The sequence below is a fragment of the Lasioglossum baleicum genome, chromosome 3 (assembly GCF_051020765.1).
Source record: "Lasioglossum baleicum chromosome 3, iyLasBale1, whole genome shotgun sequence".
NCBI classification, from domain to species: domain Eukaryota; kingdom Metazoa; phylum Arthropoda; class Insecta; order Hymenoptera; family Halictidae; genus Lasioglossum; species Lasioglossum baleicum.
The window spans coordinates 5,405,942-5,418,918 of NC_134931.1; the positions used below are offsets into that span (position 1 = coordinate 5,405,942).

At 40.5% G+C, this 12,977-nt stretch overlaps 1 protein-coding gene across 1 annotated transcript; it reads right to left on the reverse strand.

Moving 5' to 3' along the window:
- Positions 1–1,326: 1,326 nt before the first annotated feature.
- LOC143221911 (uncharacterized) lies at positions 1,327–2,897 on the reverse strand. The gene is made up of 2 exons (XM_076447571.1): positions 2,739–2,897; positions 1,327–2,255 (listed from the first exon to the last, which is right to left on the reverse strand). Exons 1-2 carry the CDS (start codon positions 2,751–2,753, stop codon positions 1,425–1,427), a joined length of 846 nt encoding a protein of 281 aa, XP_076303686.1. The 5' UTR covers positions 2,754–2,897; the 3' UTR covers positions 1,327–1,424.
- Positions 2,898–12,977: the final 10,080 nt, after the last annotated feature.

Here is a 12,977-nt window from a genome sequence, read left to right on the forward strand (position 1 = left end):
ACATGAAAACTTCATGCAACAATCGGTTCTCGGCGCGATGATTCACGACTATTCCGACGCTCTCCGTAGCCCGCGACTATACGATTTCGTAATTCACTCATAATTAGCGAAACAATCTGCTCGCATCCGTCGCTAATTAATAATACTTGACGATTCTACAACAACTCTGTTTACCGGTCGTAAACAATTGTAGCAGTTATACCGTGTAACATAATACATTTTAGAAGTTACGTCAACGCGCGTCGGTGTATCACGTCGTTCATTAAGAGAGTTTTAATGGGCACGGTGTGACAGCAAACAACAGCAACGGGAGGAACGATGCTGTAACAAATTTATGTTCATTGATTTATTGGTAATTGTCGCAGAAGATGTCTATAAAAATCTTCGTACTTGTACATTGCATTAAATACCTAATAACTGCGAACTTTATGTACATATTTATTGCAAAAGTAAATAGGCGACACAAAACTGTGTTTTACATGATTTTTAGAATACTGTTCTTATTTTGTCAACTTATTTACTGTTATTAAAAGAAGGAAAACATTTTCCATTGAAGTTCTGTTCTTTAGAATTGTCTTTAAAAAGTTTCATTTTGCATGAAGATAAAGGAAAAGGCGTGTGCTGAATTCCTTTTTCTCAAAAAACTAATCGGAGAATAGAATTCTATTTCTGTACGATTTTACTGCATAATCCCCTTAAGAGCTTTCAACGACCATGATTGCGCAGAAGAGTGGTAGTTCGAGCGGAAATATTATAACCGCGTTCAAGAGAAGTTGCAATCATTCTCCGTTGCGTGGCGGCACGACATAACACGTACAAACGACCCGGAGGAAGCAAAAAAACGACAAGGAAGGGAATTATAATTCAATTTACAACGCGCATTCCGAGTCAAATGAATTTTTCCAGAAACGTTCGCTATAGAAGAGAGTCGAAAACTATCTAACAAATAATAGACATTTCTAACGATAGAACTTTAACCCTTAGCACTCGAATGATGACACTGAGGTGCCACTAAAAATTGCTGTAGCATTATTCAAAGTATTGTTTACATTATTAGATATGTCGGTATCTCATTAATTACTAAACATTTAGGTATTGTGTGAGGTGTTACACCAATTTCTTATTTATAAAATTTAAAAAATCATACAGAATGGAAATATTTTAGCGATGAAGATATGTATAATTTTCGAGTTAAAGAATAAAAAGTAACACGTGATAGTACAATAGAATATGTTGCAGCGAGTTCGGCAGTAAAAGGGTGAGAACACTTCGGACCGCAAAGGGTTAAGGATCTCGACATCGCGAAAGAATCGTGTCGAACACATATCACTTAATAATTTAATATTTATTTTCCATAAAAAAATATATCATTATATACAAAATGATCGGGTGTGGATGGGAACCCATATTGAAGTTGATCCTAATCAGTGGTGCAGGCTCAAGGACAGCTCGTGTCCACCGCCGAATCCACCACCATATCCGCCTCCGTAACCACCTCCAAGACCACCACCGCCGCCGCCGCCGCCATGGCCACTGCTAATATAAACAGGGTAGGACTCCTTGACTACGACAGGGACCTTGACTGGGTAAGGAACCTCCTTCTCGATGTGGACGGGTACCTTTACTGGCACGCTAACTGGGTATGGGACCGACACAGGCACTTTGACGGGCACACTGTACGGCACTGGGACCGGTTTCTCCACTGGCACGGGGATTGTTTTCTCTACTGGAACTGGATAAGGTTTGGGTACGTGCACCGGTATTGGACGCTCCACGGGGATCTTGACCGGGACCGGGTAGGGTACGGGTATGTTCTTCTCGACTGGGTACGGCTGCGGGACTCGAATTTGCTTCTCCTGATGGATCGTGATGCCAGTTATCCTGCCACCTTCTCCACCGCCTCCTCCACCGCCTCCTCCACCAAGTCCTCCGCCGAGTCCTCCTCCAAGACTCAATCCTCCGCCGCCGCCTCCAAGGCTAAGACCATGTCCTCCGCCGCCGCCTCCAAGGCTAAGACCATGTCCACCGCCGAGTCCTCCTCCAAGGCTCAGACCATGTCCACCGCCGAGTCCTCCTCCAAGGCTCAGACCATGTCCACCGCCGCCACCGTAGCTCCCATGAAAACCTCCGAAATCGCCGCCTCCTAAACTCAACTCTAAGCCTCGTTTGCTCTTCTCTTTTGTATCCGTGACTGGCTTAGATTCCTTCGTCTCCGCGGCAAGGCTTGTCGCCACCAGGGCGAGTATTAAAAGTTTCTGGAGACAAAAACGTCGTTAGCAAAAGTTCACCTAAGCTGATTCTCGAAAGACACCCCAGGAACTTGTAACATGTGACTACTAGAAGCGGATGGTCTTGTGACCCTCTTTCGAAAACAGGCTACTACCGGAGAAAGCGTGTGGCGAAAGGGAAAGACAAATCCAAAGATTGTACGTTGCCGAGCATCTACAAACTGTATTAATGGATTATTGCGGACAATTTAATGGATGATATCTAGAGGAGATCGAGCAGCAGCCTAGTCATCTCGTCTCTGTGCCGTTCTGTTTATGGATCCCCGGCAACTTACGATCTCTGTACAGTGCAAGATCATGGAACGATCTTCTACCCCCGGTTGAAGCGAACTCGAAATAGCTATGTTCACTGTGGAACTTTCTCCGGCAGTTTACGTAACTGTCCCTTCGATAAAAAAAAAGTTCTAGCTGGTGTCGCTTGTGCGTTTAGGTGGAGGACCGCGAGCTCACCTGCGGAGTGCTCATGGTATCGTTCGGAGGTGCACACTGAAGTTACATCGTGCCAATCACTGGCATATATACCGGCACTTTCGCCGTGGCTAGTGGCCCACTCCCCGGAAAATACTACTCGTCCGCCGGCATTAAAGTGGACCGATTGTGCTACCTCACCGTGGCGAAGGCGTTAAGCCGTGTTCCCACGGGCTACCGTATGAGTTGGCCCCCCTGTACGATCACTACCGGATCCCCGGATCCCCGTGTGCGTAACGCTTCCATGCGTTTCGCGAAACGTTTTGCGATTCGACGATCAAGAACCGTTCACCCGCCGATCGAGGAGGAGCCTGGCGATTTCGCGTGCAATGATCGCGCGAGGCCAGTCTTCTTCGTCGTTTCTTTTTCTTTCACTTCGGAAGGAGCGACCCGGCACGCTCGGCTTCGATTCCGACGCCCGCTCCTTGCCTCGTAAAACTGTACCGGACATAATTCCGATCGAGACTCCTTACCGGCCCCTTATGCAATCACGCTCGCTCTCCACGACGCGGTAATGTTTCTCTGATCTCTCTCCGCGGTAAGGAAGAAATTTCGAATCGCCGCTGCTAGGAGGAAGCGGTTCTCTCATTGCATTGTTGTTCCTGTTTTCTGCCTTACAATCGGTTGCTACCTATCGCTCGTAGACCGGCGATCTTTGCGCCCTCAGCCCCTTAGTATTGATTGCAATTACTATCCCTCGTCGGATTGCTGTCGAATCGGCAGAATGATGAAAAATCAATTTGACGGAAAGATGAATAATTAACGATATCAACTTACAAAGTACAAGTGTGTACTAGTTCTTTTACTTTTAAATGAGGGTGGCCCATATTACCAACCTTCTGATAAGTGGATCAGTTGCATTTCATTTCTAATATCGCATTTTAAACAAGTAAATCAGATTGCAATCCAATCGTAGAAAAATAAAAAATGGGTGTGAGGCACGTTAATATGTACACGCAATCTCGTATTTGCAAATTGCAATCCAATCGTATAGATATTAAACATTTTACGGTTCATAAAATGAAAAATTAGTGTGCGGATCAATTTACGCCCAGTCTCGCATTTCTTTAGATAAAGTTACAGATGTCATAAATGCATAAAAGTTGACTGTTATGTCTACTATTATGTCCACCTTAATGTAATTTTGTATTGCGAAAAGATTGAACAGCGATCCACTCGGAAGATGAAGACTAAATAGTATTTGTAGATAGTACATTTTTATGTAACGGATTTATTAGACATCTATAGTAACTTATTCTGCACAAAGACGCTTTTAACTGCATAAATATGGATAAACCAGCTATGTGTATTGATTTATTTAACGACCCATGAGAAAACTGATGTTCAAGCCCAACTGGTTATTCAAATTTTATACCTGCATCACGCGAGATTCCATCTGCGACGCATTCCATCTTAAGTATGCTAGCAAGGCCCGGCGCTTTCTTCAACTTATATAAAAAATATGTTACCATAATAAGTATCACTGAGAAAGTCGAATAAAAATCTTACAGAATTCTTCCTGCACGCAGAAAACATTTATTAATATGATACTTTTACATTTTCGGTCATAAAGCTGTCCTAAAAATTGCGTAAATCAGGAGAATCTGGCGATTCGTGACTTTCGATTTCAGAGTGGCGACGATGCAGAAATTTCGGTGAATTAAATCGATCGGTTACCTTGAGACCGTTAACTGGATCGAAAGTACAACGTAATGTTGGCGAACGGACTTTCTTGCGAGGGAAAAAACCTTGAGTCACGCCAATACATATTTTTGGCAAGGTGCACTGATCACGTAACGGAGGAGCGGGCGCGTTCGATCGATTCGCGCGGTACAATTAGCAGAGTAATATCATAGCGATGTTGATCGATGACCGGTTACGCATCTCCGGTACTTTCCTTCTTTCACCGGGGTCCGCGTTACAAAACTCGGCCGGTGCAATGCAGCTGGATAACCGTTCGCCGCCCATTACGCGATCAAAAGTGCCTCACGACAGGAAAGTTTTTGGTAACGCACGTAACCGAACCGGTGAAAATCGCCGGGTCGTTATCCCCAGGAAGAGAATGGAACCCACACGTACACCACGTGTGTAACGCGAGACCGCGCCTCCGGATATCTGACAATATTATTAGCCGTACAAATTAATCCTCGGCCTTTTCGCAGCAAAAGTTAATGTCCGAAAGTTAATGTGAAAATTTTAAACTCCAGCAGCGTTTACACGTTTACTGTATCTTTCGGGCAGATACTGAATCCTAGTACTATAAAATGATGCCAATCAATAAAGTCCATGTATTTTTCGACCTCTTTTTAAAGTGATCAATTCGTGGTCCTTTCTTCAGTAAGTTCTCGTTCATTTCAAAACGATCAAGATATGTTTAAATCTGAAAAATAGAATTAAACATTAATAACTTGCGTGGGCGGACGATGTGGGAAGTAAATCGTGCATAACTATATATGGAAAAGTCTACTGGAAATAGTACAATCGGTAATAATGCGGTACCATTGGGAACTCAAAAGATGTACCTTATCAAAGATGAGGAATTTTGACAACTTCCATGCCTTCACTGTGCATTATTTTTTAATACATTATTCAAATTGATTTTTAATTGCCAGTGTAAATTTGTTATCGTAAAGGAATGCTTTTCATTTCAACAAGAGCAGAGGCAAAATATTAAACAGTTTAGCCAGAGCATCCGGATGAAGATAAGCATCTTTCCCTGCGAAATATACTATTTTCAAAATGTCCAAGTGTTCGTCGCTATTACAGCTTTATTATATTTTATTCATTTCTTGATTTTCGAGGTAGATGGATATTTAGGAAGCAATACAAACTTTGTACATGTCAATAAGTTCATTTTTCGCCAAAATGCCACTCGATTTACCAATCCGGACCACTGTGCGACGTTAAACTTTTTCTTGTCTTTCCACCCTTCTCCCTTGTCTCTTGGCCGGACACGCACGCGCGCGCGCCAGCGACGAGTTAACTACGGAGCTTAATTGACTGACTCCCGGCATCATGCTCAATGCTCAGTTAATTAAAAGATAGGCCCGTGATACGCCAAGGAAATTGTTAAACGTCACGGTGGGCGACACCATTGTCGCCGCGCAGTGGCTGTAATCACCGTCCCGCGTTTCTAATGCTGGCTGTTTACGGTCGAGAACGGTGTCTTGAGTTTGGGAAAGAGGAAACGAAACGGCGAACAGCACTATTATTATTGACACTGTACGCCAGGTGATAAAATGGTGTTTCCTTTAATTAAATAGGGTTTGCGACACCTTGTTGGGAGAAGTGCTGTCTTACGTTTATCGAATAGCTTTGATCTTCTGTGTCCTGCGTCGTGCTGATTTCAATTCGTATTGACAGCGGGACACCTACATCTTCGGATCTTGGTCCATCATTGCGGATCTTTATTCGAGATAAACATTTTTCGAGATAATTGTAAGAAACAGATACATATTGCTTTATAATGATAACAAAATTGAATTTATATGTATATATTCTTTTAATAATTTTTAAACTTATTTATATATGTATAATATGCGCATATAATGCATATATATTTTTTTAATGTATATGTGGCACAATAATATATGCATATAATACATCTGCATACTTTTAAACTTACTCTTTTGAGATAAATTTTTACTAAACTGTTTCGTAAAATAATGAAAATTTGATTACATTTACTGTAATCGATAATTATAAAAGCATACGTACGTATAGTGATCAAATTGTATTGAATTTTCTAGAAAATTTAAGAACATTTAATTCACGCCGTCATTCCGATGCAAAATAACGTTTTGTTTGTATGTTAATCAGCAACCTCTGCTTTTAAATGTCTCCGCGCTTACCGGCAAATACCGACAACACATAACTCACTGAATTCAATTCGAAGTTAACAAATGTACGTTGCAATTACTATAATATGTGCATACATTACTTAACAATATTAGAATAATTAATAATCAAGTGAAGCTCAAATATGCAAAAACAAATTCATACATCACCGATATTAAATCGCAGTATTGCAAATGAACAATGGCAGCGGAAAACGGCAGCCTGCCACACACACACATGCTCGCTGTACATCGATAAAATATTACTGTAACGATATATCAAAATGTAGTCAGATTATTGAGCTATATATATCAGAAATGAAAAAATGATGATATATTTTCATTCGAGTCGTAATTCCATTGGATACGTAAAATATATTTTTCAAAAACAACTCGATCATTTATTCTACATACATCGACCCGACGGTATTGGTTGGGACTTAAAAAAGAAGTGAGATTAAAGCTGCTTTCAAATTGGCGCGACGCACAGTGGGCTATGTCGATGTGTTAACTGTTCATATATGGGTTCAGAAAGCAATATTAAAGTTATTAAAAACTCTCGTTGGAATAAACGTTGAATTTTGTACTAGCTCTCACAAAGGGAAGAATCCAGGTACAAAGAGCTCTCTAAATTGAGGGTAGAAAACAATTTCCACAAATATCTTGGAAGCTATTAAAGATACATGAATAGGTAAATGACAAAGTTGTGTGTCTTTTTCTGAGGAACGCACTTACAAAGACAAATCTAAAGAAAATGTGACCATTTGTTCAAATAATATATTAAAAAATTTTATTTTCTGTTCACTTTTCTACTTATAATACTAATATATTTTCTTGAACATTTTAATGCGGGTAGTGTATACCCAAATATGAAATACGAACAAACTAAAATTTAGATTTTTCGTTCGTATTATCTTTATTAATAAGAATTGATATATATATTTTTGTTTATTAATAGATAAATATAATTATAAGCCACAAATCTCTGTATAGGTAATTGATTATAGTCAGTAACTTTGTAAAATATAATACTTATTTATGTCTGAATAATAGTGATTTTTGTTGTTTCATTACTTGATTGTAATCAAATTCATTGATTCAAAAATTATAAATCACTCTTCTTTGGAAGCCTGAAAGTCAGTTTTCGATTAATTATTATTCATTATTCACACGATTTTTCAGACATTTCCGGTGGTGCGAGAAAAAATGTTTCCTACAAAAAGGAAATGTCTCCTACATAATTATTTATTTATTACTACATATTTTGTATTCAATAACGATCTACTTAATGTGGTTTTTAAGTTTTGAAATAATGCTGCAATAGGCGTGAACAACTAATTCGTTATTCTGGCCCAGTGTGCGACGCGGCGAATGATTCACATTTGAAAACGTTGCGAGATCCTGACGCAACCGTTGGTAAAGCGCGTTATTTTTGTATCACTTTTGTTAGTCGTATAATGATAAATTGCAGCTGCGTATCGCGCATTTAAATGCGTTAATAATCAATGCATACTGCACACAGATTCGGCCGCACGACAAAACGTGAGAATGTTATAATCCCCTCGGCGCGGCAGGCCGGCTTTAAATTATGAAACGAAAAATAACGGGCCGCGTCGCGTCGCGTCGACGCGCGACACTCCGTTCTCCCCTGGTAATGAATAAACGCAGCCACCGTTGGGTTGGACTCGTTCATCGATAATTTCCGGCGGTGCGATGGCCTGACGCATAGAAACTTTTTATCAGGACCCGTTTCATAATCATTTAACAGATACTTTGACATTAAACGGCGGCTCTCACTTGGCGCCAAGCTGGCCAATGTTTTTCTCCTGTCCACGAAATTAATGCGATGAGCTCTAACCAGGAACCACTTTCATTACAACCATTGGGCGCGTGCTATTACCAAGAATATTGCGCGCGAAAAATGTTGCATTCTTCGCGGCGATAAACATCTATCTTCGCCCATAACTTGTATCGTGAACAACACAATCCTACCGGCGCAAACATAATTAGCCTCAACCAGAAAAATACGAAACTCGATAGAAGAATTAGCCATTGAATCTTAATCAGGCTTCATTAGAAAATCACTTTTTCAATTATGTACACCTTGCTCTTCGGCATCTGTAATTTTGTTAATAAACATTTACAATCTCGGGGAAGAATTTAATCGAATAGACTAAAAGCGTTTTGTGTAGTAATTGTCCAAGTGTTGACCACAGGACAGAAAATTTATTTCTAGTAGCTGTCACTTTGCAAGTTGAATACTTGTATGAAAAGAATATCAATACAAAAATATAGGGATCTTTATAAAAAATTATAACTGCCCAAGTTGATCGCCTACAATTTTTTTATTGTACCTATTCGTTTTTCTCATAAACGCATAAAATCCACAGTATAATTATAAGCTACGGTCTCTTCTAAAATACTTTTTATTCATTATATAATTTCCATCGTTTTTATCTAGCCTGTCCCGTTCACCAGGGCTGCAATACCTCTGTCAAACACTAGATTGTACCGCAATATTTGATACAATCAATTTTTTCATACTCTCGATAAAAAAACAATAACTATAATCAGTCAAAAATAGTGTACCAACACTTTTTCATCTATTCATTTTTATCACAAACGTATGAATATGTATAACAGTCAGTTGGTAACCACATAATTCATAATAACATCATTCGTAAGTTATTTTACGTAATAAAATCTATATAATATTATAACTGAATTACAATAAACGGGAGTGAAATCAAAATTAATTATCTTTCTTAATTTTAAATTCTTCTAATGTTTTTACTGTGTTAATCGACGCCAATTAATTTTCGTCGTAAGTGCATAACATCCGCTGTCTAATGATAAATCAAGGTTTCCAATCGAATGATTTCCGGCGAGAAGTAGTATCAGCTAAAAGCGAGTCGATGATGGTTCACGTGGATAACAAATACGAGTGGCGTGGGTGGCAATAGGTTGAAGATGAAAGGGAAACGGTGGGACCACTTCCTGGCGTGGTCCTAGAACGCGAATTATATTTGCTCGGTGGAAAGGAGGGCGCGAAAAGGACGAGAAAGGAAAGGGCGTAACTAGAAAACGGCTTGATAAACACCTTGAGCGAGAACATCCATCCATATATTCATGAGAGCCGTGGCCCGGCCGACTCGAAAGCCTTTCCCATTATTGCATAAGGTTACGTTTGCGGTTGGTGAAGCAGAAATGCAGACTTTGCGAAAATTCCGCTCGTACCGTCTGCTTCCACGCTCGCCGACCACGAGGATTTACTTCGTGCTCTTAGGCTGCATTTCCGTAACTGTCGCACACGAATACAAAGTTCCGCGGCCGTTCGATTTTGTTTAAACTCATTGTCAGCCAAAAATCACCGATCGCTGCGGTTTCCGCCGAAAACGATCAAGGGATCCGTCGTGAAACACTGCGACCACGCGATTTCGAAGATTAAGGATTTGGAATGATTTGTGTCCTCAGTAGATTGCGGATTTTATGCATTTATGACAAACAATGGATGGATTTAAATTAATGAATGTGATTTAATAAGATCCCTATGCAATTTTCAAGTTATTAAAATAGTTAAAGATATTAAGAAACGTTTATATGGTTCCTGCATCTTGTAATTGACGAAGAAAATTCTTATTTTGTATGAAGATCACAGTCTAGTCTAGTCTACTAATGGTGGTAGTAGAAGTTATTGATATTAGAATATTTATGTTTTTGTAATTTAATGCACTGTTAAATTATTATATAACAAATGTGTAATGGTTGTGTTACTTTTTAGTGCATTTTGCTTTTAGTCATTTCCTAACCATCCGTTCCTTGTATTATTAAATTACCCAACATTCTTTATTGAAAACAGTAGTGCTTTTACCTATATTCATGTACTGCAACAGAAAACACGGTGGTCGGGTAATTACGTAAGCGAAGTATTGTAAATGACGGTACCATAATAGGAAACATGAAGTACGCGAACAATACGACTGAAAATCGTATTAAGTACGTCCCACGTGTAACACGATCTCTGCTGCCTAACGAAGTTCCGCGTGCCTACGTAATAATACGAGTCTGCAGCAAAAAAAGGAAAGATTTCACTCAATATCAAATGATTTCTCAATTAAAAACGTTCCCGCGTGGAAAACATGCTAATCGGAACCGCAGATCGGATCGTGTAGTACATTTCAATCGTAATCTGGATTAAATCGTTACCTAAGGAAAAAAATGGCAGAGTGTAATAACGGAATGACATAAGATCGCACGGATCACGTATTCCATGGATCTTAGCGCTTTCCGCGTGTTTTAATTGTCCGACGGGGAGGGGTCGGCGAACGGTAACATAATTATTGCACGAAACAGATTGCCGTCGGCGTAGAATTACAATTGGTCGCACGAAAATTGGCCACGTAGTGGCGTCGATGCGTGTTATTAGCTTCAAATTCAATGAATGAAACTGCTGCGTTCACAAACAAATAGATTCTTGTCACGGGAGCTCGCGCAATTGCTTGGCACTCCGTGAGCCACGTTTCATCCAATTAATACGCGTCATTACACTCCTCGATACAGATTTTTCCTTTCCCGATATTCGACCAGCGCCGACGAAATGACAAAAGGATGCGGGACTCGCAACTCGCATTATACATAGACGTCTGTCGCGCAGCAGCGCAATACTGCAAAACGCGGACCCGATTGATATTTTTCTACACTTCGAAAATTAATGAACCTGGAAGCTGGCTAAAATTTTGTACGTGAGCTTGAAAAATGGAGATGAACAGCTGTTCCAGAATGATCAGTTTCTGTCTAAAATTTGCGCGAACCTATATATGATCTAATTATATTATATAAATTTTCTTTAAAATTAATTGTTTGGCGTCGCATCAACCAGTTGCTGAAATTTACGACAAAAATGAGTGGGTGTAATTTAAAATAGCAAAAATATTATAAAAGTTACTAAACATAATAGGGATTTCACTCCAGTTTGTTCCAATTCAGGTAAGAAACTTTTATTTTGCTTAAAGATCCGCAGTCTAGTTATTAGCGATCCCATATCGTGATTTATAATAAGTCTCTCCGTTTATAATTATATATAGTATCAGTTCTCTGGATCTCGATCGACAATTGTTTAAACTACAATTAGGTAATGTTATTGGCGCACTGGTTCGATATATGTATAGTATGATGGGAATAAATTCACTCAAAAGTCAGGACAAAATTGTTGAAATACAAGAAATCATGTACAGTAACGAACAAAATTATCTAGTTGATAGATCGAACTTGATCATGCTGATTTTTCGAAAACAATGAAGAACAGTTGGAATGTGCATAAAGATCGGCGGCAAACCGCGAGATCGTACGAACTGCAATGAATAACGTGTAGCCAAGTGCTGTGAATTAGTTTGCGTTTTCGACAGTCTCTGTCGCCGCGTAGAGATCGGCCGAGTCCGCGAGGATTGCGGCCTGCGCAAGAAGTTTCGGTGAAATTCATCACCGAGAACGATTCGATAGCGGTGCGGCGGAAGGCGAGATGGAAACTATCGCGAAACATCTTCCAATCGCGTTTCGCAGCGAACCCGATCGAACCGGATCGAAGCTAATCGAAGCTGACTCGGCTCGTCGAAACGCGGCGGTCGGCTCGGCTGAGCCCAGAATCAAATCAATATTTTCAGATTCAAATATGGAGATTCAAATTCAGATATATGGAAATGTATTCCCGCCGATAAGCCTGATAAACCACGGATACGCGGGGATATTCTAATGCCTTCCAACAGGCGAGATCAAGGTACAAAGTCATTCCGAGATTAACTGCACCCGCGGGAGCTACCGGGTTGATAACCAAAAATCGGTGTGCCGAGCCGCGTTGCGAATCAACCGCGAATAGGTGTGCGATATCGAATGGTAACTGTTTCCCCGATTCCATTGGCTCGTCTCCTTCGAGGATCTAGTTCGCTTTATTTTCACGGATATGTACGCCTCCCGTCGTTAGAAATTGATGATCATCCGCGAGACCGTTTCGAAACAGTTACGCGCGCGGTGCGGCTCGGGAAAAATCGTCGCACGATACCGGCTGAAATTTCGCATGGGGAAACTGACCTCGTCGAACCTTTTATTTCGATGGAAAAAGTTCGAGGCGAAACACGCCCAGGGCACAGACACGCTTGTCAGCGGAAAGTCGAAGTTATTCTGTTCGCGATACGACGACAGGCAAAGAAGGTGCAAAGACACGGAAGATGTAACTTTGCTAGGGACGCCCGGCGAACTCCTAACTGTTCGGTTCCCGCTTTAATTAAGCTCTTAATATTAATGAAGCTCCGGAGGGGTGAGCGGGGTGTGAGTACAGAGATGTAGAAACGTATTGTGAACACTAATCGGATTAAAAAGAGGCAGTGGAGTT